At 41.6% G+C, this 26,045-nt stretch overlaps 1 protein-coding gene across 1 annotated transcript; it reads right to left on the bottom strand.

The window, feature by feature from the left end:
* Nucleotides 1-1,524: 1,524 nt before the first annotated feature.
* mfn2 (mitofusin 2) lies at nt 1,525-25,498 on the bottom strand. Its single transcript, XM_079274094.1, has 18 exons — nt 25,130-25,498; nt 20,971-21,152; nt 19,661-19,796; nt 15,421-15,583; nt 14,811-14,935; nt 14,232-14,340; nt 13,963-14,070; nt 12,356-12,509; nt 11,928-11,995; nt 10,873-10,994; nt 10,483-10,609; nt 10,129-10,233; nt 7,812-7,914; nt 7,375-7,595; nt 5,856-6,011; nt 5,267-5,463; nt 4,932-5,066; nt 1,525-3,568 (listed from the first exon to the last, which is right to left on the bottom strand). Exons 2-18 carry the CDS (start codon nt 21,146-21,148, stop codon nt 3,499-3,501), a joined length of 2,277 nt encoding a protein of 758 aa, XP_079130220.1. The 5' UTR covers nt 21,149-21,152; nt 25,130-25,498; the 3' UTR covers nt 1,525-3,498.
* Between the last annotated feature and the right edge of the window lie 547 nt (nt 25,499-26,045).

Below are 26,045 nucleotides of genomic sequence, written 5' to 3'. Positions count from 1 at the left end.
ACTGTCCTCCCGTCTTCCATCACTCAGCTGACTGTCCTCCCGTCTTCCATCACTCAGCTGACTGTCCTCCCGTCTTCCATCACTCAGCTGACTGTCCTCCCGTCTTCCATCACTCAGCTGACTGTCCTCCCGTCTTCCATCACTCAGCTGACTGTCCTCCCGTCTTCCATCACTCAGCTGACTGTCCTCCCGTCTTCCATCACTCAGCTGACTGTCCTCCCGTCTTCCATCACTCAGCTGACTGTCCTCCCGTCTTCCATCACTCAGCTGACTGTCCTCCCGTCTTCCATCACTCAGCTGACTGTCCTCCCGTCTTCCATCACTCAGCTGACTGTCCTCCCGTCTTCCATCACTCAGCTGACTGTCCTCCCGTCTTCCATCACTCAGCTGACTGTCCTCCCGTCTTCCATCACTCAGCTGACTGTCCTCCCGTCTTCCATCACTCAGCTGACTGTCCTCCCGTCTTCCATCACTCAGCTGACTGTCCTCCCGTCTTCCATCACTCAGCTGACTGTCCTCCCGTCTTCCATCACTCAGCTGACTGTCCTCCCGTCTTCCATCACTCAGCTGACTGTCCTCCCGTCTTCCATCACTCAGCTGACTGTCCTCCCGTCTTCCATCACTCACCTGACTTACTTGCTGGACCCCACCTGAACTCCTGTGGAGAGGTAGCAGAGAGAATGATGAAGAGAAAACGTGTGAGAGAGAGAGAAAGAAAGAGAATGAAGACCTTAATATTCAGCCATGACAATGAAAATCCTTGAGCACTAAGCTACGCTTCATGTAGTCAGACACAAACACTCCTCTCTCCAGGTGTCTTCCATGTCATGTGACAATGATGAACAGAAAGTGAAGGCAAAGAGCGGTTTTATTTTGCTGTAGGGTTCTTTCCTTTATGTTGACACTGAGCTGGTCAGTGGCTAAAACAAGCACTTCGTAGACAAACTGATGGTGAGGTGGTATTACACTACAGCCCATTTAGCGGCTGCAACAATCTCCCTCAATTCTGCAGAAACCCCTAAATGTATTATCCCAAATAATCAGATACACAAAAAAATAAGGGAAACTATGGTTTGAAAATACAAACCGACACTGGTTCAACATGTTAGTTCAGAGGAAGACTGACTGAAAGTGTGACTCCTCGTCCACTAATGATCAGGCCTCATGTACATCTGTAGACACACGGAATGGAAATGAGCTTTCATGCTATAACCTGAAGGGTACTGGATTCATGAGGAGACACTGAAGTTTATATTTGAGAAAATTCTGCAATGAAACATTTTTTAAATACAAAGCGATTTTTAACAAGGAGTTTGAGAGAATAGTATAAACAACCACTTATCAGCCGAGCAAGCAGGACATGTGACGGCTGCATTCAATAAGATGAAAGCCTCAGAGAAAACAAGTGGATCTGCAGCTGTTGGTTGTTACCTGAACACCTCTCAGCTGATGAACACCTGCACGCTCCGACATCACAGCTCATTCGAATGTTTGAAACCATTTCATAAACATTCAATAGGCAGCTCTCTTGCATGAAGTCATCTTTATTTTTTACATACACACCTATGTTTGAACATATTGACTTGACAACAAACTACAATAGCTACTGCATGCAGGTACCGTCACCTTCCTAGAGAGTAAAGTCGATTTTGGGTAAAAACAATTGAAGGAAAATAAATTCAAAAAGCAGCAAATTGGTAAAGTGCATATCTTCACTCTAAAAGAAGTGTTGTACGGCAGCCGTCTGATCACTTGGCAAGACACAGTGTATGGATATCATTTACACACTGGACAAATTCAGGCACACCCACTGGTTTTGTCTTCTTCAGCACTTTCCTATTGAAAGGCAAATTATTAAATTACAATATATACACATTTTACAAACCAAGGGTACAATTTCATTTCTAAAAGGGGACTGTTGGTGGACATACGGCATCACATGTAGTTCAGATTCCTTTCTCTTCCTTTTGAAGTGAAATCATACATGATACAGTATGACAGACAGCTGTGCCTGGCCCACATCTGCATTCAGTGAAAGACAAAAACATTCCTACACACAAAGAAAAGGTCTGAGTAGTGATGACACACAGGACGCTGAGGAAGGGATTAGGAAAGAGGGTGTATGGGATATGCATGGGAGACAATTAGGGCCGCATGAAAGACGTTTTGAGGCCTGAGATGATCTTTTTAGTGAGAGAAGTCAGGAATTGAATCTGAAAATTTATTTGCACACCCTCATTTTGTCCCAGCATACCCGACATACCAAATGCCCTCCGACCTCCACACCGATGTGTTGAAAATGTACAACATTTTGCACATTGTTCTACATGAACACATTTCTGATGAGAATCCCTTCAACTTGGTCTTTGAAGAATCCTGACCTGTATTTCTGCTAAGTGGGACATTTTACAGTGAAAACAAACTAGTGCTTTCTGGGACATTTGACTCTTATGGAGACAGTGGCAAAATAACCTGACATAGCTTTGGCACTACTGTACTGTGTTACTTGGATGGAATATGCTGATACAGCTCATAGGCTCTAGAGATTTGGGGATGCTATGAGTTCTATTACAAAACGCCAATCCAGGAAGAAGTCTCATTTCTGCTGTTGAAGTCAGTTCCTTGTCTTCTGTAGCTATGCTAACTCATTTATAGGAGAGGTGAAGTTAGAAGCATCTCATTCTTCTGTGCCAGAGTTCCACTGTTTATGCTCTTTACCCCTTACGTTAATATTCAGGAGTCCAGAATTCACTCCTTTGTTGTTGAACTGAATATCTGGTTGAGATGCTATCTGGATCAGTTCCAGGTGCTCCTCTCAGTGCTCATAGACCTAAGCTTCAAGAGTGAAAAGTAGTTTTCTTTCCCAGTGACAACTTCCAACTCCACCAAGATCATTTCTGACTGCTCCATTTTCAAAATACACTGCAACTGGAGGAATAAATGAAGATTCATTATCCTGCTATCATAACATCATTCCCTCATGTGGACTACCTTTTACTTCAGCATGGCACTTGCCCAGTGTTCACAATGTATATACAAAATCAAATCGACACAAGTTAATATGGCTGAGTTCACTGGAGTCAAATGTACAGGACAGTGTGGGAGTTCTGACAGAAGCTGGTCATGCAACAGTGACAATAAAGATGCAAGGACAGCTGAGACTGTACTACTGCTCTGGGGTCAGATCAGCCATCTGGTGACTTCAGGTTCATGCTCTTTTGCATATCACCACAACTGAACATGAAAAATGAGCATCAGGAAATACACTAAGGGGAGGTTGAGTTCTGAGTCCGTGGTTAAATCCTTTTAAATCATGTTGTGGCTCGACAGCTAATGAACTTTTTTAAGTCTCTTTTTGTGTGACAAGTCACCAGCAGACTACAGGACTCTCACCCTGAGTCCATGTATCTATATCACAACCACTCCTATCAGATCTATTTCTCCTCTTCCGTACACAACACTGTGTGTGCCAGGTGTCCCTCAGGTGGATGCTCTGTGTTACTTGCTGTGGTGGAGGTACTGCTGGGTGAACATGTTGAGCTCGCTGTCCAGCCAGCCCGCCTTGTTCCTAACACAACAAAGCACACACATTAATATCGATATTTATGAAATAAGGTGCATGTCTGAAAGGGCTAGAAATAGTTAATGAAAACAACTGTGCTGTGTAATTGTCTGTACTAATCTAGACAATTGATCCCAGAGAGACTAAGAGGACCCAACTGTTTTCTTTCAGAACTTCTGTGTTCCTAGTCCACAGTGAAATATGAGGCCAGCATCTTCAGATCCATGCAGTCTGGCAACCGTTTTTACAAATGTACGTTTTTTTCTATCTTTGGGAGTTGTTTAGGCTTAGTGTGGATAGAGGTCCAGAACGGAGAGGAACAGTAGCTTCATACATGCATCGAACTTCTGCAAGTCTCTTCTTGCATATTTGACCGACTACCTATAGCAGGCATTTATCCCACCATCTCACATGCCCCAAATACTGAAGTCATACAGTCTGGCACAGATTGAGGTCTGTTATCACCAATATACAATATGCTGACAGTACAAACCTTTGGATAACACCAAGAGCCTCTACGTGTGGTATACAATGTCCACGCTGCTCATAAAGTAAGTAGTATGGACATCAACGAGACCATCAGACCATTTCTATAAAGTTATTCTTATCATGCTATGGCAACATGTACATGTGCCATCATGAAGTTCATCACATTTGTCTTAATTCAACGTTGTCTCGTGTTTAATACTGAAGTACATACGGCATATGACAGAATATGACCATTGAGTCAGACCAAACTCCACCGGACTTCTTCAGGGAGAGGCAGGAGAGTCGTGATGGAAGCTAAGCTAATCCAGCTAGGACCTGAGGCTACTCCACTACCCAGCATGCTGCTGGCTGTCTGATGTTCAGTCGCAGAAAAAAAAAAGATGAAATAAGACTAGGCGAACCCAGCGACAGGAAGTGGGTGACTATTAAGCCCACATCTTCACAGAGACCTGGCTCTATCTGGGCATCCCGGATCAAGCAGCACTTGACGGGCAAATGACAGGACGGAGCGCAGCACTCCTGTGGGACGAAGAGGTGGACTCGATGTTTCCATTAACGATGCTTGGTGCTCAAACATATTGAAAGTTAAAGCAGATGAAATCATGCAGGTTCCCCAGTAACTCCTTCAGCTCATACTCCACTGGGCCTCCAGCTGAGAACAGTTTTGAGAACATATAGTTTTGCTGTTGTTGAATGTGGCCCCCCATTTACTTCTATTCATCAAGACTTTTGTCAGTCTTTTGAGGCATGCAAGATGTCAAGGTAAGACAGTTTTCTTCAAGTATTCAATGCAACACATTTTGTGGTGTAGTATTCCTTGGTGGTTAGCCCCACCACCAGTCTGTCTGTATGTAAATGTTGCGTGTGGTGAGCTTCTTACCGCAGCAGCTTAGCCTTGCTCTGTAGGCTGTCCAGCAGCTCGATCTTGCTGTTCATGTCAGTAATCTCATCCTCCAGGTTCTGACGGGTGACGTCGACCTGCTGGCAGAGCTGAGCAAACACACCTGCCAACTCCCTTTAACCAGAGACAGAGGGGACACAACCAAGACAGGACAGCATTATAATAAGAAAGAGATTCTTCACTGTCTTCACAACACCCCCCACGGTTTTATTTCCTAGTCGACACCATTTGATTTTTTTCTGTCTGTATTTAAGAGTTCATGTTGAATGGATTTGAAAAGCGTTACATAAATCGGATGCATTATTATTGCTCACTGCTGGACTTGGTGGCTGCAGTTGGATCCGGTGTAGCTGACGATGAGCTGAAGCTTCTCGCTAGCGTAGTCCACAAACTGTCTCTTGAAGGCTCTCTCCTTGGCCCTGGTGGTCCAGGTGAGCCGCTCGTAGATGTAGAGGAGTCCGTACAGACCCACTGACAAGGCGATCAGACGCCAGCCCACTGCCTTCCAGACCTGCACACACTAACAGAGCTTTAGGTCTGGCTTTAGGTACCCTCTTACCTCTCGTATCTAAACACACACTGAAGCTGATCCAGCTCTGTCAAGACTACTGCTGTCCTGGTGTACAAAAGCTAGAGGGCAAGGACAACCAAGCATGGAGAAATAAGTCAATATCTTGAGTCTTCATAATAAATGTCATAAGATGTGCATTATGGAATTAAAATGTATATGGTGAACTGAATGTGAAAACATGCATCATAAAAAAGAACCTAAAAAAAACCCAAAACACCCTTAACTCAAGATCCACTTTCTCGTCTTTACCAGAGCTTTCAACCACATCTCACTTTGTCCTCTTTTACACAGGCCTTTATTGTTCGTGTTCGCGTGCGTGCGTGCGCCCTTACCACGCCACCAACCACAAGGACACCCATGGAAGTACGGGAGGTAAGGGAGGCGAGACCAGTCACCATGGAGACCATCAGCTCCTCCTGGGTGACTGAGCTCTGTGGGAATGGAGGCATGCTGGTGCTGACTGGAGTCAGGGCCATTGGTCGAGGGACCTGCAGCGAGAACAGAGCTGAGCACAGACAGTCCTGATCCAGCACAATGCTACAATGTTTCTATGAAAAGTGACGATATGAGGTGAAATCCAGAGTAGCCATGTTACAGGTTAGTGAACATGACCACATGCCTATTACAGCAGCAGCCAACAGAGCCTGGCAGAGGAGCATGGATTGCTCAGTCCTGTCTCAACATGTTGCATATGAATAAATATTGCATGTTTACATGGGATGTCACAATATGAAATAATCATATCACAATTATGAAATATGAATCTGAATATTTCTAATACAGCTAATGAACTAAAGTAGCCTATTTATTATCATCATCAACTATATCCAGTTAGTTCTTATAGTGGAACGTTTGGCTACTTCAAACACAATGGCTACAGAGAGAGAGAGAGGACAGTGATATGATATCTCTGTAAGATCCCCAAAGTAAACACTAACACATTGTGAACGAGTCACAGCCCAGTTCAAAGCCTTTCACTTCAGCTTAGTATATTAGCTAGTTACGTTATTTTGACCTGGGCTTGGGCATAAAGGGGTGGATGATTATCTTGAAGATGTTTGAAGTGTTGGACACTACGGGTGTACTACGGCACACTTTGCAAATTGGATATCCATCGTCAAGAAAACCAACATGCTGTCGCACTGCCGACGTAGGCCTCTTGTTTTGGTTAGTAAAAGGCTGGAATGTCTGTTCCCTCAGACATTTTTCCAGCTCTTCTTCTGAAAGAGTCGGGTGAATGGCACGATTCGAGCGGCTCAAGAGGACATTTCACTGCTCACACAAACAACGCGCCTCCTGAGATTTCTATTAACAGAGCAACAATGCAGGACCCCATAGATATCGTAACTTCTGTAGTTCTTACGGTTATGAAACTGAGATGTTGCAGAACTGTTGTATGGCAAAATCAGTTAATCCCAACATGTCACCTAAGTTTCCCAGTGAATGTGTACACTTTTGAAAGTAATTGTATTTTTTGTCTGCATCTGCCAGTGGGCTATCATGACAACAGAAGGCATACAAATCATTTAATTCCACCTGAAGAGAGATTTTCTGCAATTAAGTGGGTAAATATGTGTGTATATCGTATGAGCAATCAGGCAAAATGAGTTAATACTAATGAACAAGTGGTATTCAACCAACCGAACAAGCAAACCTCATAGGAAATAGTCAGAGGTTTAGGAGAGGAATACAAAAATGCTCTTGCACAAGGTGATTTAGAACCCATTATGAAGGCCATCTGCCAAATAACCTGTAAGAATACTGTAAATCTGCTCTCTAGAAGCTCCACTGACTCAGTTCAACAAGAACATCCAGGTGCTGTCTAACTGATCTAGTCCCTGAATGCGTTACCTGGTCGCTGTAGCCCATTAGGGCCCGCCTGGTGTTCTTGGGCCCAAGGAAGCGGTTTACCAGCATGGTCCAGCCCAGAGAGAAGTGGAAGCTGATGTCCTCCTGAAAGTCACTGCAAAGCTTGTCACAGGCGAGGTCATAACTGAGGCTGAAGCACTGATGAGGAACCAGCTTGTCCACCTGCTCTCTAACCGGGTTGGGCAGCAGAGGCTTCAGACCCTCTGCACACACACACACAACAAAGAATCAAGAGAATATTTTCAGTTATAACTTAGCACAGATGTCAGTGACACATAGTGTGTGGCTACATACATGTTTCCACTTGAGGATACTAGTCATAGTAAACAATGTTACATGCATTATGCTCATACATGTGCAGTGTAGACAGGGGGATGTTTGTGGACAGCTGTCTCAGGTGTAAACATGAGAAGTCCTACCGATCATGTCAGTCTGTGTGGCCTGCAGGGCACTGGTGATGGAGGTGGAGCATCTCTCCGACACGTTCTTGCCCAGACCCTCCTCTATGTGCCGATGGAGCTCCTAGAACAAAACAAACAAGTGAAATATCAACTGCTGCAGTTTGGTTTCCTTTCCTTACATGTACATCCACACTACTGCTGTGGCAGAAGTGCCAGACCACCTCATACTGACATAGGATGTCCATCACAGTTTGTAGAAATGATGGCTGCCAATACCAACCTGTATTGTGTGAGTCAAAGGTGAACTAATATCTGAAAAATTTAGATTACCGATGTAAATCTGATGAGAAATTGGTGAACCTGACTCAAGCCTTACAGGGCGCTCTAAATCACAGAGCGGCATGTTGAGCGGGAGATCGGGCTGTGCAGTTTATCAAATTTCAATTAAGATTTTGGCTTTCAAAGATTATGAAAACAAGATATTTGACATAAAATGATTATTGTGCCACATTCCATTTTTTCAATGACGCTCTTGTTTTGCCTGCGTCATAAATTAGCGCACTTCTTTCCATAAAAGTAGTGTGCTTTGGCCCCATTCAGTGGGTCAGGGATGGCCTCTCGATGTGTGGCGCTGGGCGCTTTCCCTCCATGGTGGCACTCTAGGTCAGCTCGGAACACCTAGGGCAGGGGTCTTCAACGTTTCTCAAACATACCTTGTCAGCTGATACCAATGCCAATATCAACATTGTCTGTCAATTGCATGATAATCATGCAGACAAGCTATTGTTTTTTTATTCATTGGTTTATGTGATAAGGGACAGGGAACATTAATAAAAACATTTCTGTAAATGCACCAGAGTTAGCCAAAACTTTTTCATTTTAAACATAAATGTGGAAACGAGAATGAGTGATGGCCTATTAGTGCCACTGTCATGCATAAACATTAGGGGTGTAACGGTTCACAAAATTCACGGTTCGGTACGATACAGTGGAGCCACGGTTCGGTACAGTAGAAAACTATAAATGCCAGAGAAATGTACTTTATTTTAAAATATATTTATTCATTAAAACTAACATCATAAAGTTATTCTTTGGGGTCACTAATAGGCGCACCGCGGTCCGGATCCGGACCCAGGACCTAAAACCGATTTTACTTTGACGGAGCGCTTCTATTTTAACCGGCGCAGCTTTTTCAGCCTTTACGGCACTCGTTCAGCGATGCAGGAAACACTCCGACCAATGCGGTGTAAATCACATCACGTGATGCAGCTCAGCCAATCAAATATGGCCATTCTGACAAGTTTCCTGACTCGAGTGTGATGTTCACACACACCGTGACACACGGGGGAGAGATGAGGAAACAGAAGGAAGAGCAGGGAAATTATGTGATTCAGAGAAGTTATTCTACATGACGTTTTCGAAAAAGAAAAAAAGTGAGAGATCAGAGTCTTTAACCAAGAATGGACAGACTCTTATATGTTCATTCTTCCAACGGGCAGTTTAAAACCAGTAGGTCTCACATGTTCAGAGACCATGACGATTATTAAAAGTGGTGATATAAAGCTACACTACGAGACAAAGCACAAGTCTGTTTAGCAAATTTATTTAGAAAATAAACAATATGATCAGAATCTTAACGCATGAATTCATGCACACAAAGTTCTCTTGTTAGAAGATTTTAGTTCGAAGAATTTTAAGATGCATTCTTCAAAAGCTTTCCGTTTTGTCAGTTATTCTTTAATCCAGCCCTTATTTGACTTGAAATGAGAAGAACATGTATTTATGTATTTCTATGTATTATTTATAATCCATCCAGTTGAATTTGAAAACTGAGAATAATAATTGTTAAAATATAATTGACGTGTACTTTCTTTATTTGATTTGACAGTTGTTGACTACCGGCGAGCGGTTCATGATCTGCTTGAATCTTCTTTTCGACTTCTTTGTTGACTCCGTCCTTCTGATTAGAATGTGGCACACATACACACACACCTTGAAGACCACAGCCTATTGCTCCTTTTAAAACACAATCATTCTTAAAGTATAAGTACGAATAATATAGAATGTTTCACCGGTTTCACCAGCTGGGTATAATGATTTCTAGTATTGCTATACTGTACAACACTACTGGCAACCTGCCAAAAAGTACAGTATGGACAGTGTACAGTATGGCTATGTACACACACTCATGACAACATAACGCATCTGAATCTGAATGTGGAGGAAGGAAAGGATTGGGTATAGACAGACAGAAGGCGGGGTCTCAGTTTCAGCCAGCCCTGTGAAGCTCACATTCAGGTCAAAGATTTCTGTTGAGTATCTTTTTCAAACTCACATTCTTGTAGACCTTGAGCACCACTGGTGATGGGTGGAAGTCCATGTGGTAGTCATCCACCAGCACATGAAGCTTCCTGATCTCCTCTGACATGGCATTGGACACCTGAACATGAGCAGACAGCAGGAATGAAAACTTTCCCTCTGTTGAACCAAGTGAAACACAACTTGAAAATTAACTTGATATTGAAGTTGTTGTGACTAAAAAAGTTTTGACTTTTATTTGATAAGTGAGGAAATAATTAGATTCCATAAGTCCATCATTTCACAAATCACCATTGAGATTCAGAAACAAAATGCAGCTGTTTCAATGCAGCTGCTAAAGGCAGGTATGTTATGTCATGTTGGGGTTCACCTGTCTCTCCACCTCCTCAGTAATCTTCTTGATCTTGGCTTTACAGTCCATGGTCAACAAGTCTAGCTGCTTGTCTATAAACTCCAATCGGTCATGACGATCCTCTTTGGTCTCAAAGCAGTAGATTCTACCAACACACACAGCCGAATGCTATTTGATAACGCTGTACATTGAAGATGGTGTCTTTGTTACAATTACACTATTTATTTGAATTATTTCTCCAAACATCCCATCTCTGGATGAAGTGTTTAAGGTCCAAACTAACTGTCAATCCTGCAATCCAGATGTTATTTAACAGTGTAAAGGCATCGGAGGGCAGATGATCACATTTGTTTCACATACTGTCTAAATCCATGCACTTGTACAATCTCCTTTTAATACCAGACTCACCTCTGCTCTTGCGCAGCAATGTGTACAGAATCCATAATGCGGCGCAGGGCTTCAGAGATCTGTTTGGCCCTCACTGTGTGCTGCTCAAACTTGGTCTTCACCGCTGACTGAGAGATGCACTCCTACACAGAGCAGCAGACAGGCCAACAATCCACACATCAACTCAATGGATGGGCTGCCTGATTCACTGCAGTCACAACTCAAAGTCAAACTAAAAGTACCAGTAGCTTTTGATATCTGGATTATTTTGGAATTTTACACAAGGAATAACATAATTGCTCTGTAAATCTGTGTAAATCTGTGGGATTCCACAGTCATTTGTCTACGACAAGAACAGCTACTTTTAAATCCAGAAATTATGCATGAAGAGTGAAGATTGTGGACACAGTGGCAAAACACAAATCTTTTTTTCACAAGAATCTCAAGCTGCTCTTCACTCTAGCGGTGACATCACGCACTCTAAACTGTGCAATACACACCCATTATAAAGTCAGAAAAAGACTGAAAAAAAATCATAAAAGTTAAAATGGGACAGTTTAGAAGGTTTAAAAGATATCAGAAAGCTGAATCATGTGGAATAGCTCAGGGGTTTCTCAACATTTGAAAGTTTAAGAGGATTTGAACATTTTCTCCATAGAAACCCATTCAAAAAGAAATGTGCAAAAAGCTTAATTCAAAAGGTTTAAAGATTAGAAATACGAAAATACATAGCAGGGGTGTCCTTAAAGAGCTGAACATTTTGATAGTTGAACGGTTTCTGTTGCTTAAGAAATGAAGAAGAAGAAGAAGAGTTTCAAAAAACGTACGGAAGAAATAGAAATTGAAGAAAGATTGTTGGAATGCTTAACAGCATTCCAACAATAATGGATGCATGGGGAAACTGCTCGCCCCCAGCCATCAATGCTGGAGTGTCATGGATGTCAGTGATAAATGAAATGGAAGACCATGGAAGTAAGCATAACTGGGGGATGACTTTCTGTTAAATGTAACTTAGTATTAAAATCTGTGACCTATTATAATCGCATTCGGAGTTGGTACAGGCATGAAGGTCTTACCTCGAATCGCCTCTCAAAGTTCTGGAACTCAAACATTCTGGCTTGAAATCCCTCAGCAAGAGCTCCACCTGAAACAGACCAATAAGTAATACTGTAGAAAACTGGGGAATATTTTTCCACAGTCCACATTTAGTGTGTTCTTTTAAAGCTATGGTATGTATAATCCATGTGTATGTCACTCCAGACAGACAACGTCACTGTGCCAGAGTACACCAGTGACCATCAATGACCTGGGTGATGTTTTGTCTACTCTAGCATTATATTGTTAATACAAGATTTACGTTTAAAGCTGAACTTCAATGAACCACATTAAAATATCGATGAAACTGTTTTCCATGACGTTTCGCAAAACCGTTCATGATTTTAAATTCAAGGTTTTTCATGACTGCATAAACGCCATCAGAATCCACACTGACTAGCATTCCCACCTGCTTCAGGCATCCCTTGAGCCTTCTGTACACGAGCCTGAAGTACTTCCTTGGCAGAGACGAAGAAGATGCGGTCACTGGCCTGGGCTCGGTCTACCACACCCAGCTCGTCCACCAGGAAATTGGTGCAGCGGTCCATATGCTGCCTGCGGACCTGACACGACAACAAAACACTTTGTTGAACCATATTGTAAAGAAACAATAGACACTGAGCCACCAAGCTGCTGGCCTACATCTGTCTGTAGCAAAAGTTAATACAATCTGGGAGTAAACCGTTTTAGTCTTTGTGTAGCTTTCAGCCTAGTCATTCAAGAACCTGTGAATGAACCACAAACAAATTCCAACAGGGGTCACGTGACCCAATGGTAGAGCAGGGTCACCCTTCAATCAGAGGATCAGCGGTTGCCAGCGGTGTATGAATGTTACATAGTTCTGATGGGCAGGTGGCACCTTGCATGCTCGTCCCTGTCATCAGTGTATGAATGGCTCAATGATGTAGTGTTAAAGAACTCTGAGTGGTCGGAAGACTAGAAAAAAAACATACAAGTACAGTACCATTTAATGTAGATGCACTAACATGTAAGATGCATTTTAATGTTGTAGCTGGCTGCAATCGAGCTAATTTTATTAATTTGTATACTGTTGGGTAGTTTAATTTACTGTGCAACAATACCATATACACACACTATTAAACTAAAGAGTACAATACTTCCATCTGAAATGTAATAAGAGTGGAAAGTAGTTTCAAAATTGTACTGATTAATACCACGCTGTACAAATAAAGGGTGCAACAAAATCATTTGCTGGTGCGACCAATTGAGGAAGTTGGTGGCAGTGCAACCAGTAGAGCCATAGGTAGCAAATAGTTGTTTGCTGCTATAATAACACTTTGAATATTGTAAAGACAAACTAAACATTCTACAACGAACTACTCACATGTGCGAGAAGGCAGCTCCAGTTGCCAGGAGACTTATGAATTATGGGTGTCCGTTTCAGTTAATTTTGCTTTCGCTAGTCGACACCCATCAACCGGTCACTAACTGGTTAATTTTTTAGGAAAAAACACAAAATGACATGAAATGCAAAAGGCACTTTCTCTTCAGTCAGCCGCTCCATTGACACAGTGAGCTTTGGCACTGCATTTCAAACACTATCCATTTAGAGGTGATAGAATTTCAATGATTTGTTTCGCAATTGTCTTTCCTTTTTTATTTTTGTTTGCTTTGCTAAGGTTTATTGTCACCGATCATTATCTGCCAACATTCGTAGTAAATAGCTCGATCTGTGGTCTCTATAAAGGACGACCAGATCGGTTCTGCACTGAAACGTTTGCCTGCTTATTGAATCCCTTTGAAATGACACAGCGAGACAAACACCGGGCCCGGCGCCACGCTACTCTGAACAGCCTAAGTGGTTGGGCTCAGAAGCTTCTGTTCACTGCCCATGTTAAATTGACCTACAGACTGTAAGTTCACCTATGAACCACTGGTGTATGGTGGCACAACAGCCATACACCAGTGGTTCATGCATACACCATACAAAATGTTAAATATGTTTGAAATTTCCATGTGTGTTTCCAGTTGTAGACGTTCTGCCAGCTGACTGACCTCCTCCATGTATTCAGGCTCTGAGGCTGAGGCGTCCCAGCGGTTGTTAAGGATGAAAATGTTGGGACTGGAGAGTCGCTCATTGACCTTGTGAAAGAAGGACTTCTCCTGTAGGAAGACATCATTTACAACAGTTTAAAAATCCATCATACATGTAAAACATTAGCATGACATTGACATAAACTACCGCAGTCCGTCAGATTATTCCATCATACAGTTCACTCAGTTCTGAAGCTGATGTCTCAAACTAAAGAGGTGCCATGTCTCACCGTCTGCATCAGTGTGGACTCAGAGTTTGCCACCAGAACAAATACATCAGCATCCAGGCAGAACTTGTCGATCCAGCTGTCCAGTTCTGTGGTAACATCGATACCTGGGCTGGAGGGGAAACCACAAAGTAGACATCGCGGATGAGCATGGCAGCTTTTAAGCAAGCGAAAAGTGAAATGAAATATTCTCCTTTTACGAGCAGGTTTGTATTTTTTTTAATTGCTAGCCCTACATACAGCTTATCCCATCTTAGCCTTGGTAGAAAATGCTGTGACCTTTCTAGAACAGGTCTGTGCTGCACTGCCGATCTGCATGCTAAGGATGCTAATGTATCACAGCATAGTATTTCTTAAGACTTGACCTTGAAGTGCTCGAAGAACAACTTTAATGCAATCAATTCCTGTCATGTAATGTGACATACAGTACACCTGTAATATTAATACTATCAAGTTAACCACTTGATTGAAGAGTCATTTGTTTTACATTCAACATTTTGGAACTTTTTCCACAAAAAAGTTTGTTACAAAAAGGTGATGAAAATGAATTTGTTGATGAAAGAGTGTTAATTTGTGTCTGACCTGTCCACCAACACCAGATCATCCCTGAGCAGAGCACACTTGGCTTTAGGCCACATGACACAGACCAAGCTGCCGGCGTCCAGGTCCTTATCCTGGTGGAGAGCGTGGGCCAGCTGATTCACCGTCTGTAAACACACACATCAACAGATTACCGCACACAGCAAAGACCTTCCTTGAACTCCTGCAGACTGGAGTTTGGAGGTAGTTTGACCTGTATACTCAGGGTGCAACGGATCACAAACCTCACAGTTCGGATCGTACCGCAGTTTGTGAGTCACGGATCGGATAATTTTTCTTTATTACACACTGATGATTAAACAGAAAAAAAATAAAAATAAAGTGTGTTCACAAATGTGCCGAACCGCGAAGGGTGATCCGAACCGCGAGGGGTGATCCGAACATCGAGGGGTGATCCGAACATCGAGGGGTGATCCGAACCGCGAGGGGTGATCCGAACATCGAGGGGTGATCCGAACCGCGAGGGGTGATCCGAACATCGAGGGGTGGTCCGAACACCGAGGGGTGATCCGAACGGCGAGAGGTGATCTGAACCAATCACGGATCAATCAGTGATCAGTTACACTTCTAACACTCAGTGAGCTCTGCTAACCTTTATGCTCTTCCTCTCCTCAGAGCCTTCAGTGAGGAGGAAGGCCTCATTGCCATCTGTGCCCTCCACCCTCAGGAAGCAGTTGGTAGTGTGTCCTATTCCAGATGGCAGCACCTTGTCACACAGCATGGCATTGATCACTGAGCTCTTCCCATTGCTGGTCCTACAGAACAAACAGCATACCTGTCAGCAATACCTGCACCCTTTCCACAGTTTTACTTTAAGTTGCTTTTTAATTTAACATTTAGAGGATTTCTACAGCTACACAGAAATGGATTAAAAATCAGTTTAAAGGTCACATTGTATGCTTACTTTCAGGTTCATAAATGTACTTGTGGTTTCTACTAGAACATCTTTACATGCTGTAAATGTCATGTTCAAAAAACACTTAATTGTTGGAATGCTGTTAAGCATTCCAACAATTAAGTGTTTTTTGCAATTTGTTTTTGAATTGGATATCTATTTTCAGCAATGTTTTTGCGATTAATTTCAGTTTTCAGCAGTCCAACGCATTTTCAGCAGGAAATGCTTTTTCTAGTTCCACTATTTCTTCCGTCCCCCCCGTTTCGTCGCAACGCTTCTTCTTCATTTTTTAAGCTACAGAAACCGTTCAACTATCAAAATGTTCAGCTCCTTCAGCTCATCTCTGCTATGACTGTTTCTATTTCTAACCTTTAAACCTTTTGAATTATTAAGCTTTTAGCAACTTTATTTTTGAATGGGATCTCTATGGAGAATATTTTCAAATCCTCTTAAACTTCTTCAACTTTCAAATCCTTCAACTTCCTCATACTTTCAGGTACAGACACCATTTCAACTTTCAAATGTTGAGAAAACCCTTAACTATTGCAAACATGATTCAGCTTTTTGATATCATTTTAACTTTTTGAACTGCAGCAATTTAACTTTTATGATTTTTCTGACTTTATAATGGGTGTGTATTGCGCAGCTTAGAGTGCGTGATGTCACCGCTAGAGTGAAGAGCAGCTTGAGATTCTTGTGAAAAAAACATTTGTGTTTTGCCACTGTGTCCACAATCTTCACTCTTCATGCATAATTTCTGGATGTAGAAGTAGCTAATATTGTCCTTGTCGTAGAAAAATTACTGTAGAATCCCACAGATTTCCACATTTGACACAGAAGCCGTTAATTGAGAGGAAAACCAACTTTCTGCTCCATAGAGACCAATGTTAAATTTTGCTTCAAAAACATCTTCCACAGAACACGGTACCCCATTTCTAGATCGCCAGTTAAGCCACATTTCTTACACTACAGACACAATTTTTACAGGATCTGTTCTTCAACTCATTCTTCCCCTCGATTATTAATATCGGAGCAATAGGAGCTACGGTTATGGGAGTTTTGATGATTTGTTTGAGAGGTGTTTCCCTGTTTTATCTCCATGAAATGGCTTCAGGCACACAGGTGTTCGCGATTGAGCCAATTAGTGATGTTGATAAACACAGACTCAGACACACGCCTCTCCCTCTCTCTGTCTCTCTCATACGGTCGCCGCTCAGCTTCAGTCACTGATGTTAAAACCCACAAACCAAGCCAGAAATCTAGGTGTAGTTATGGATTCAGACCTCAACCTGAACAGCCATATCAAGACAATTACAAAATCAGCCTACTATCACCTGAAGAATATATCAAGGATTAGAGGACTTATGTCTCAACAGGATTTGGAAAAACTTGTCCACGCATTTATCTTCAGCAGACTGGACTACTGTAATGGTGTGTTTACAGGTCTCTGTAAAAAGTCCGTCAGAAAGCTGCAGCTGATTCAGAACGCTGCAGCTCGAGTCCTCACTAAGACCAGGAGGGTGGATCATATCACCCCAGTTCTGATGTCTTTGCACTGGCTTCCTGTCCAACAAAGAATTGACTTTAAAATCCTACTGTTGGTTTACAAAGCACTGAATGGTTTAGGGCCAAAATACATCTCTGATCTGCTGCTACCTTACGAACCATCCCGACCCCTCAGGCCGTCTGGGACCGGTCTACTATCTGTTCCCAGAGTCAGAACTAAACATGGAGAAGCAGCGTTCAGTTTTTCTGCTCCACATATCTGGAACAAAGTCCCAGAAAGATGCAGGTCTGCTGAGACCCTCAGCTCATTTAAATCAAGATTGAAGACTTTTCTGTTTGCTGCTGCCTTTAATTGAACCACATTCAATTAATATATTAATCAATTTCCTGCATTTCTGCATTTTACTACTGCATTTTATTTCTTACACTGTTCTTAATTGCTGTTAAATCTCCTTTTCTTTTGCCTTATGTTTTGATGCTTTTAATGGTTTTAAAAGGACTGCACAATATATCGCCATTTCCTCCGGGACCGAGTTCGTGCAAGGCGTACACTATAAAACGCAGATCGGCAGAGATCTTTTCCAGACGTGGTTTGTGTGCGAGTAATTGCAGAATTGCGGCAGTGTATGGTTGATTGCGTGCAGCGCAATGTCTCAGGGAGACATCGATTCAAATTTAGAAAGTGTACAATATGTCGCCATTTCCTCCGGGACCGAGTTCGTGCAAGGCGTACACTATAAAACGCAGATCGGCAGAGATCTTTTCCAGACGTGGTTTGTGTGCGAGTAATTGCAGAATTGCGGCAGTGTATGGTTGATTGCGTGCAGCGTAATGTCTCAGGGAGACATCAATTATTGTTTCAATGTATGTTTTAAATCTCCTTTACTTTTTACGACTGAATTTTATTTCTTACACTGTTTCTTTAATTGTTTTTAAATCTCCTTTTCTTTTGCCTTATGTTTTGATGCTTTTAATGGTTTTATGTGAAGCACTTTGAATTACCTTGTTGTTGAAATGTGCTATACAAATAAACTTGCATTGCCTTGCCTTGCCTTACGGTCATTCAGGACTTCAGAGGTCTTTCCCCCCTCCCACACACACGCCATTTTTAAATAAAAGCCCCACAGAATGAATCCTAACTGAAATGCTTGTGATGAGCCTGTCATTTAATAACCGGTTTGTGTTTATCTAACATTATGATTCTGTCTCATCACCCCTTCTCCCCCACAGCCCATTTCAAAATAAAAGCCCCAGAGAGTGAATTCTAACTGAACTGCTTGTTCATGAAGCCTGTCATTTAATAACTTCTGTTTATGTGTCAAACATGATGATTATGTCTCCTCTCCCCCTCCCTCCCCCACCCAGTCCCACCCTTTCAAAATAGAAGCCTCATGGATTAACTGTATTTAAACGTTTCGCTCAAAATTTGGCTTTTTTGTTGAAATAATGAATGCTCTTACTAATACTGCGATTAGTAACTACTACTGCTAATATTTCTAGTATTACCACTACAACTTTTGCTACTATTACTACTACTGCTATTACTGCTACCATAAATATTATTACTACCACTACTGCTATTACTACCACTACTATTATTACTGATACCACAACTGCTAATACTGCTATTCCTGCTACTACCAGTACTAATACTACTACAGCTATGAGTACGACTGCTGATACTACTACTACTTCTAATTACAAATACTTCGACGACAACTTCTACTACTACTACAAATATCACTACTGCTACAACTAGTACTTATTCAAATGCTACTCATACTGCGAATAATACTTCTACTACTACTACTACTACTACTACTACTACTACTACTACTACAACAAATATCACTACTGCTGGAATTCTTTTAAGCTACAGAAACCGTTCGAATATCAAAATGTTCAGCTCTTTCAGGAGAGGGGTGATATAACTTCATATTTGTAATCTTTCAACTTTTTGAATTATTCAGCTTTTTTTTTTTTTTTTTCTTTTTTTTTTTAAATTGGATATCTATTTTCAGCAATGTTTTTGAGATTAATTTCAGCTTTCAGCATTCCAACGCATTTTCAGCAGGAAATGCATTTTCTAGTTCTTCTCTACCGTCTGTAGGCAGGGTCACCTAGCTGGAGGTGGTTTTACTGATCCACCTGGACCCTGATCTGCTTGTTTTTACACAGGTTTTCTGATGGAAGTAGCAGGAGAAAAAGTGGAAAGACTGTCTTTTTTGACACCGAGGGTCTGTAGAAAACGCAGGCACACATAATTATATTTGAAAGCCATAAAAAGTGCATTTTGCATAATATGTGACCTTTATTGAATTAAAAATTGTAAAACAAAAAGTGGCTGCAATAAAACCAAGTCATTTTTATTCAATATAGATAAAGGAAGTTCTAAAATGTGACAGAGAGGCCAAGAAGCAGATTTACAAACCTCCCAAAGAAGACGACCTTCATATGCCTGCGCACCAGCACTTCTCCAATCCCTGCCACCTTGGCGAGGTAACCCCGGACCTCCTGGACCTGCTCCTCTGTGGTGACTGGATCCAGCTCATCATTTTTGTAAGTATCTAAAAGGAAAACATTTATCCAGTTTATTTATGAGTTTACAAATTAGGACATTTTCAAAGTGTCATAGAATAACTTGAGCTAAATTTCCCTGTACAGTAATGTAAAGTATAACTACGTCAAATTGTATATGGCCATTGGAACAGTTTGAGCAGAAACCGATTGAGTTTCACGGTAACAATAAACCTATTATGGAAAAAACCGATTTAATCATTTTAAGACTGCTTTAGTAACATCCCATATTCAACAACTATTGAACATACGTGTAAGAAATGATTGCTGTAATTATTCCAAGAAGAGACGCGCATCAAAACTCAAGCGGCGGCTGGCTTGACCGCATAGTTTTAAGGTGCTGCTGTTGCGCTGTCTTGTCTGTCAGTGTCCTCCATTTACACAGTTATGAACTTGTTGAGGAAATTGATGTGCGGCGTGAGTGTGTGAAAAGTGTCAATTGCTCGATTCTCATCTTTAAAGCATAATTTTACATGTACTACCGAGCATATGCACATGGTATTTCAAGACCCGCAACAGTGATGTCATGGTGTTATGACACACCCCTGAGTAAAGTTCGACATGACTGCAACAAGGTGAGTGAAAACAAGATTTTCATCTTACTGAGATACTGTCTAGAATCTTTCTGCACAGGAAGCAGAAGAGCTCTTTTGCGCTTCTGCTTCCTGTGTTTGACAGAGCAAGGCTGAGCTAGTAACGTCAATAAAAACCTATTATTTATATCCATCTATTCTACAGTTTAAATACATGAACATTAGAAGTACAGACACTGTGTGCTGGTCTGATTATCACTGGTTGTACGAGGGTTTTTTTTATGTCTTTTGCTCCAGTCGTACCGCAAAGAGAAAAAAAGATTTGTTTTAGACTGATTTGATGTGAGAAGTTAGACCTCCTCAACATTGGCTCTTTCAATGTCTTGATGTTGACGTCTGTGTTTGATGTAACCGACACTGCTGTATTGAGCTAACCCACTATGTTGTACTGAAAGGAAATTACACCAACCTCGGTCGTACGGCCATGAATAAATCATTGATGACTTTTACCCAGGTGCTAATTCAGATACGAGACGAACATGTCAGATTGTATTCAGATTATCATAATGCATATGGCAATAGTGCGTTATGTGTGAAAAGGGTTAGAGATCAAATGCAGTAAGGAGGGTACCATCTAGAAAGGAAGCACTCTCCTTGATGTACGCCCCCAACTGTTCAAAGATCCCATTGATCTTCTTCTTTGCTGTGACAAAATGCTTGAGCGGCGATGCATTCACTTCCGCCATCAGTCTCTTATCCTTTTTGCCGTGGACTGCGTTGGTGTTGGCTCGTGGGAAAACCAAAGACATGGCACTGGACAGGGGATAAAACATCAAAACACCCTTATAAGCATGTCTGGCAAGTGTGACTGAAATCTGAAATCCTCTTATAGTGAAAGACAATTAGACAAAGATTGACAGCAGGGCAAATGTGATATCTATTACATTACAGTCATTTAGCAGACACTTTATATTTTACAATTCAGATTCTATCACATTCATACACCGTAGGCACAGCTATGAGAGCAATTTTTTGGAGTTAAGTGCTCAAGGACACATCGACATGCGACTAGCAGAGACAGGGATCGAACCGAGCAGGACGACCCTGCTCTCCACTTAGCCACAGTTGCCCCTGCCATCTATGTTAAATACCTTCAACTACTCACTGTAGACTGGACTGACAACTGCTGACTGTTGTCCAAACTACAGCCCAGTCCCTTCATTTCCATTGCTCTTAAGTCCTGGTCACTCAATCTCAAGAAGCCCAACAACATTATACATCAGCATTGGGGCTAACCCAGGAGTGTCAAACTCTAGGCCCGCAGGCCGAATCCAGCTCGCCACATCATTTTATGTGGCCCGCAAATCCGCCAGCAAAAATATATATATTTATATATTTAAAAGTTAGACTTGATAATAAAAAATTCCCACAGTCGAAATTATGATAGAAAGTCTAAATGAGATACTTCAACACAACAGTCACAGAAGCAGCCCTTTGGCTGGTTACTGTACACTACATGAAATGTATTTAGTACATTGAAGACTACTTTAAACGTGGCTTTACAACACATGAAATACTTCACGTGGGATTGTGCAAACACACCCTTTAAAGGATTTTAAGCTTTAAACAAAGTTATTGTAATAACTTGTTTGATATTTATCTTTGCTATTTTCTTTAATAGTTTGATCTTTGATAGAGGAATGTGGGTTTATTAACCCAAAATTTAAAAGGATTTAAGTTATAACAGAAATGTGCTTAAATACATTTATATAACTGCATGTACAATATTTTTACACTTGAATGAACAATAATCAATGCAGAGACAGTTATTTACCAATATGTTAAGAGTAGTTACATTTACACAGTCTTACATTTACAACCGGCCCATTGAGGGAAACCATGATGCTGATGTGGCCTGGAGTGAAGATGAGTTTGAGACCCCTGGGCTAACCAGTGTCTCCACCTTTCAGAACACTGGCTGGGTGTACCCGAGGAATTCATCTGTATTTTAATGGTTTAGCCAGTAAGTTAATTTCAGTTTCAATGTCTTCTTCATGCTGGCCCATTCTCTCTCTGTATGTATACCAAGGGCAAATTCAGGGTCTCTTCGGGGGAGCTTCACGTTTAAATAAAAAATGTAAAATACTGCCATCTTTACCTTCTATAATTAAATAGATTATTTTGGGTAACAATTTAAAAATTAAATGTTTTTTGTATGTCCGTTTAAGTTAGCTTCCTCCTCTGGAATCAGCATTAACTGCTCATTCTGTAGTAATGACGCATTGACACATACTGGACTTACTGAATGTACACAACAGGATAACTTACAGTGCAGTCAAACACTAACTGCGGCCTCACAAATGACCACTAAAAACAGAACCTTCTAGACGAATCTTATCTAAAGCAGTAACGTCATTAACTACCCGTTACCTGTACAGCCCTTCCATTAGACTGAACGTGATTGTAACTAGGGCTGCAACAACGAATCGATTTTATCGATAATAAATAGATTAAAATAGTTTTCATTATCGATTATCAAATTTCATTATCGATTCGTTGTGTCGCGCGATTATTACGCCACTCAATAAATCGCGGAGATGTTTGAGAAAAAAAGGAAAAAAGAGCTGAGCAGAGCGCAGGTTGTTGTGAAGTGGAGCTTCTAATGACGACCAAGACACGTCTGGTTTTGAACGGAACACTTTACTTCCTGAAAACTGCAGTTTAACAACTTACAGTGAACAGACCTCTTGCACCCGAAATATACGTTAGGTTTTTACTTATCATTATCATTGTTGCCATGAATTAGCACGTATCATGCTACTTCCTGTCTCTTCACAGTAAAATCATTTCCGTTTTCATGCTCTTCACAATAAAAGTAAACAATTTACAACAGAGGAAAGAGCATCGACCCGTAACGTTGTACTGAAACATGGCGAGGCAGAGAAATCAGTACGACCTAAGTCGTCCAAGGTGTGGGAGCATTTCACACTTAATGAATTGAAAAAGTGTGTTCATCTTGCAAAAGAGACATGATATGGCACGGGAGCACCACGGTGATGATTCAGTTTGAGAGTGTAGTGTAGAGCAGTGATTCTTAACCATAGGGCCGCGGCCCATGATAGGGCCGCGGCCCATGATAGGGCCGCGAGCGCCACCTACAGGGCCGCGAAAAACTTTCAGTTTTGCATCTGGGGGCCGCGGGACAGCATAGGTTATCAATTGAAGACACCAGAGATATTAGTTATCCATGAGATGCTCAGTTACAATACAGCTTCCCACCACCTGGTGGCGGTAATGCGTCAGTCAGTTGTTTAACAAGCTGCAATAAGCAGAAGAAGACACTCAGCTAGCCGCTAGCCTGTAGTGAAAGTTATGGATACGTTTTTAAAAAGAAAAATGAAGACTACAGTGGTGCCATACCCCTCTTAAAATAAAAGGAAAATAATATAATATCAAAATATAAAGGGAGAAACACCTTTAGTGTGTCAGAATATCATGTGGTTACCATGTGTCTATTTGGGTCTCCAAATGTCCTTTTAGAGCTCCGCCTGGATCTCTTCATGGAAGAAACTCTGTAGAATGGTCATACTTTGTCCAATCTCCTTCAAATTTGAGGCAGTTGTTCACCGATAGTGTAGTTACAGCCCTATACTGTCCTTTACCTGTACAGATACAGCCAGAGGCAGTTATTTATACTGAAAGATACTTTTTTATTTGATGCGGATTTTTATTTGAGGCGGACAAAAATCTTAAATTTTTACTGACTCCAAAGGCCCACTGCTCTGTTTCTGTATGATCTACAGGTTTACTGACACTTTTGATGCATATAGTCAGAGTGGGCCCCGGGACACTTTGTACTTGAAAAGTTGGGCCCCGAGGTCAAAAAGGTTAAGAACCCCTGGTGTAGAGAACAAGTTCTGACGTTCAAATAAATCCTGTTAAGTTTTCTGATTTGTATTTTTCTTTATTTTTTATAAATTATTTATTGTTCTGACAGCTCAGGTCCCTTTACAAAAAAATATACATATTTTTGTGCACGTGTATGTTTGTGTTAGTCAATTTGTTTTTTTGATTATTACTTTAACAGCTCAGGGATGTTCAATGAGCAACCAGTTTGTGCACTTTCTGAAGATCAGTTCTGTTTTTGAATAAAGGGTTGGAAATTAATGCTTTTTTTTTTTTTTTTTTTTTTTCTTTATCCGATTAATCGAAAAAAATAATCACCCGATCAATCGATTATTAAAATAATCGTTAGTTGCAGCCCTAATTGTAACGCTTCTAGAACGTGTGCGTGAGTCCACCTGTGTGGTGAGGCCGAGCAGGCCATTGTTCAGCTGTGACCTTTCACATAGTGTGAAGGTAACTCTGCAGTGTCTTCTTTCACTCGTTTAAAACTGGCTAACGTGAACGCACTAAATGGAACACCAGCACAAACCCAAGTGGAACAGCGAGACTGACACATTCACCTGAAATCGATTAAGTTAGCAAGCTAGCCTTTATTAAGGTCCATGTCATCTAACGTCCCATATCTAATGTAGTTAGCTAACGTATCATATACCAGTCAAATAACCACCAGTCCTTGTTTTGTGTTAACGTTATCAGGTAGCAACGTCACTGCCCCTGACAGGCATTGCAACGCATTGAAGTAGGAACGGGTCCTTGTTGAATTACAAGCTAACTAACTTAGCCTGCCACTGAAGTCCATTTCGAATAGCAGCTAACGTTAGCTAGTGTGACATTACTTCAGAAACACGCAGAACAGACAGGCAGCTGTTTGGGTTGTGACTTACCGTGGATGGGGTCGTTCCTCACAAATAATCCTCTTGCATCCTGGCCCCTCGGCTTTTTGAATATCTAAAAGCTAACTAGCTGATAACGTTACTGCGCGACTGAATGTCAGTAAAGCTATTAGCGTCTGCTACCTATGCTAGGTTAAGGGGGCGTCGCTAAATGTTTTTAGCAAGCGCAGGCTTGATAACAAGCTGTTCTGCAGCACTGACGGTGTTCTAACAGCTCAAATGACGACGGAGACCACAGTAAATCTATTCCAAACTCGTTGTTTCCCAACCTGCACGTCGTTCCAGCACATTACCAGCAAGTTTTGTTTCCTTGAGATGTTGCGCTCTAGGCAGACTGCTCACCAATGTTGCCAGATCAGATTGTCAGTTTCCACCCCAATCACAATTTTAAATCCGCCCAATTCAATAAAAAAACAGCACAAATCATAACCTTGCCAGAATTCTGTGTGAAACTGTCAAACCCATCATAAAACTATTTGTATCAATTAACCAAAAACAAAATGCAACCCAAAATGAGTGCAGTCAGACAACTAAATACACAAATTAATGAGAATGACGTCAAGGTAAACGGTTGCCCGGAAACAGCCCAATCTGGCACCGCCTCTTTGCTGTTTTACGAGAGCCGGCATCCCTCAAGCCGATGTAGCATTGCTGACCCCTTCTGGAACAGTCCATTACTGTGCCATCTTCGGTCTTGGTCCTTTTTACTAGACCAGTGACTCTCAAGAAGTCAAACAGGCATTGTTTTCCTTTTCCTTTGCCTCCATACTCTAGAACAGGGATTCCCAAAGTGGGGTGCGCGCACCCCTGGGGGTGCGCGAGCTGCCTCTAGGGGGTGCGCGAGAGGAAACGTGTAATGGCGGTCTGATGGTGTAATAATATTAAATATAAAAAAAAAATGTAATTT

The sequence above is a fragment of the Melanostigma gelatinosum genome (genome assembly GCF_949748355.1).
Source record: "Melanostigma gelatinosum genome assembly, chromosome: 8".
Classification (NCBI taxonomy): Eukaryota; Metazoa; Chordata; class Actinopteri; order Perciformes; family Zoarcidae; genus Melanostigma; species Melanostigma gelatinosum.
The sequence above is the reverse complement of the archived record's forward strand: the minus strand, read 5'-3'. Positions and strand labels throughout refer to the sequence as shown.

What these genes read in the sequence shown, in the direction of transcription:
- mfn2 (XM_079274094.1), bottom strand. Translation starts at nt 21,148, where the DNA reads ATGTCTTTGGTTTTCCCACGAGCCAACACCAACGCAGTCCACGGCAAA. An exon ending in CACACAGACTGACATGATCG is followed by an intron (nt 7,596 to 7,811) that starts GTAGGACTTCTC and finishes GTGTGTGTGCAG; the next exon opens with AGGGTCTGAAGCCTCTGCTG. An exon ending in TCCTTGTGGTTGGTGGCGTG is followed by an intron (nt 5,464 to 5,855) that starts GTAAGGGCGCAC and finishes TAGTGTGTGCAG; the next exon opens with GTCTGGAAGGCAGTGGGCTG.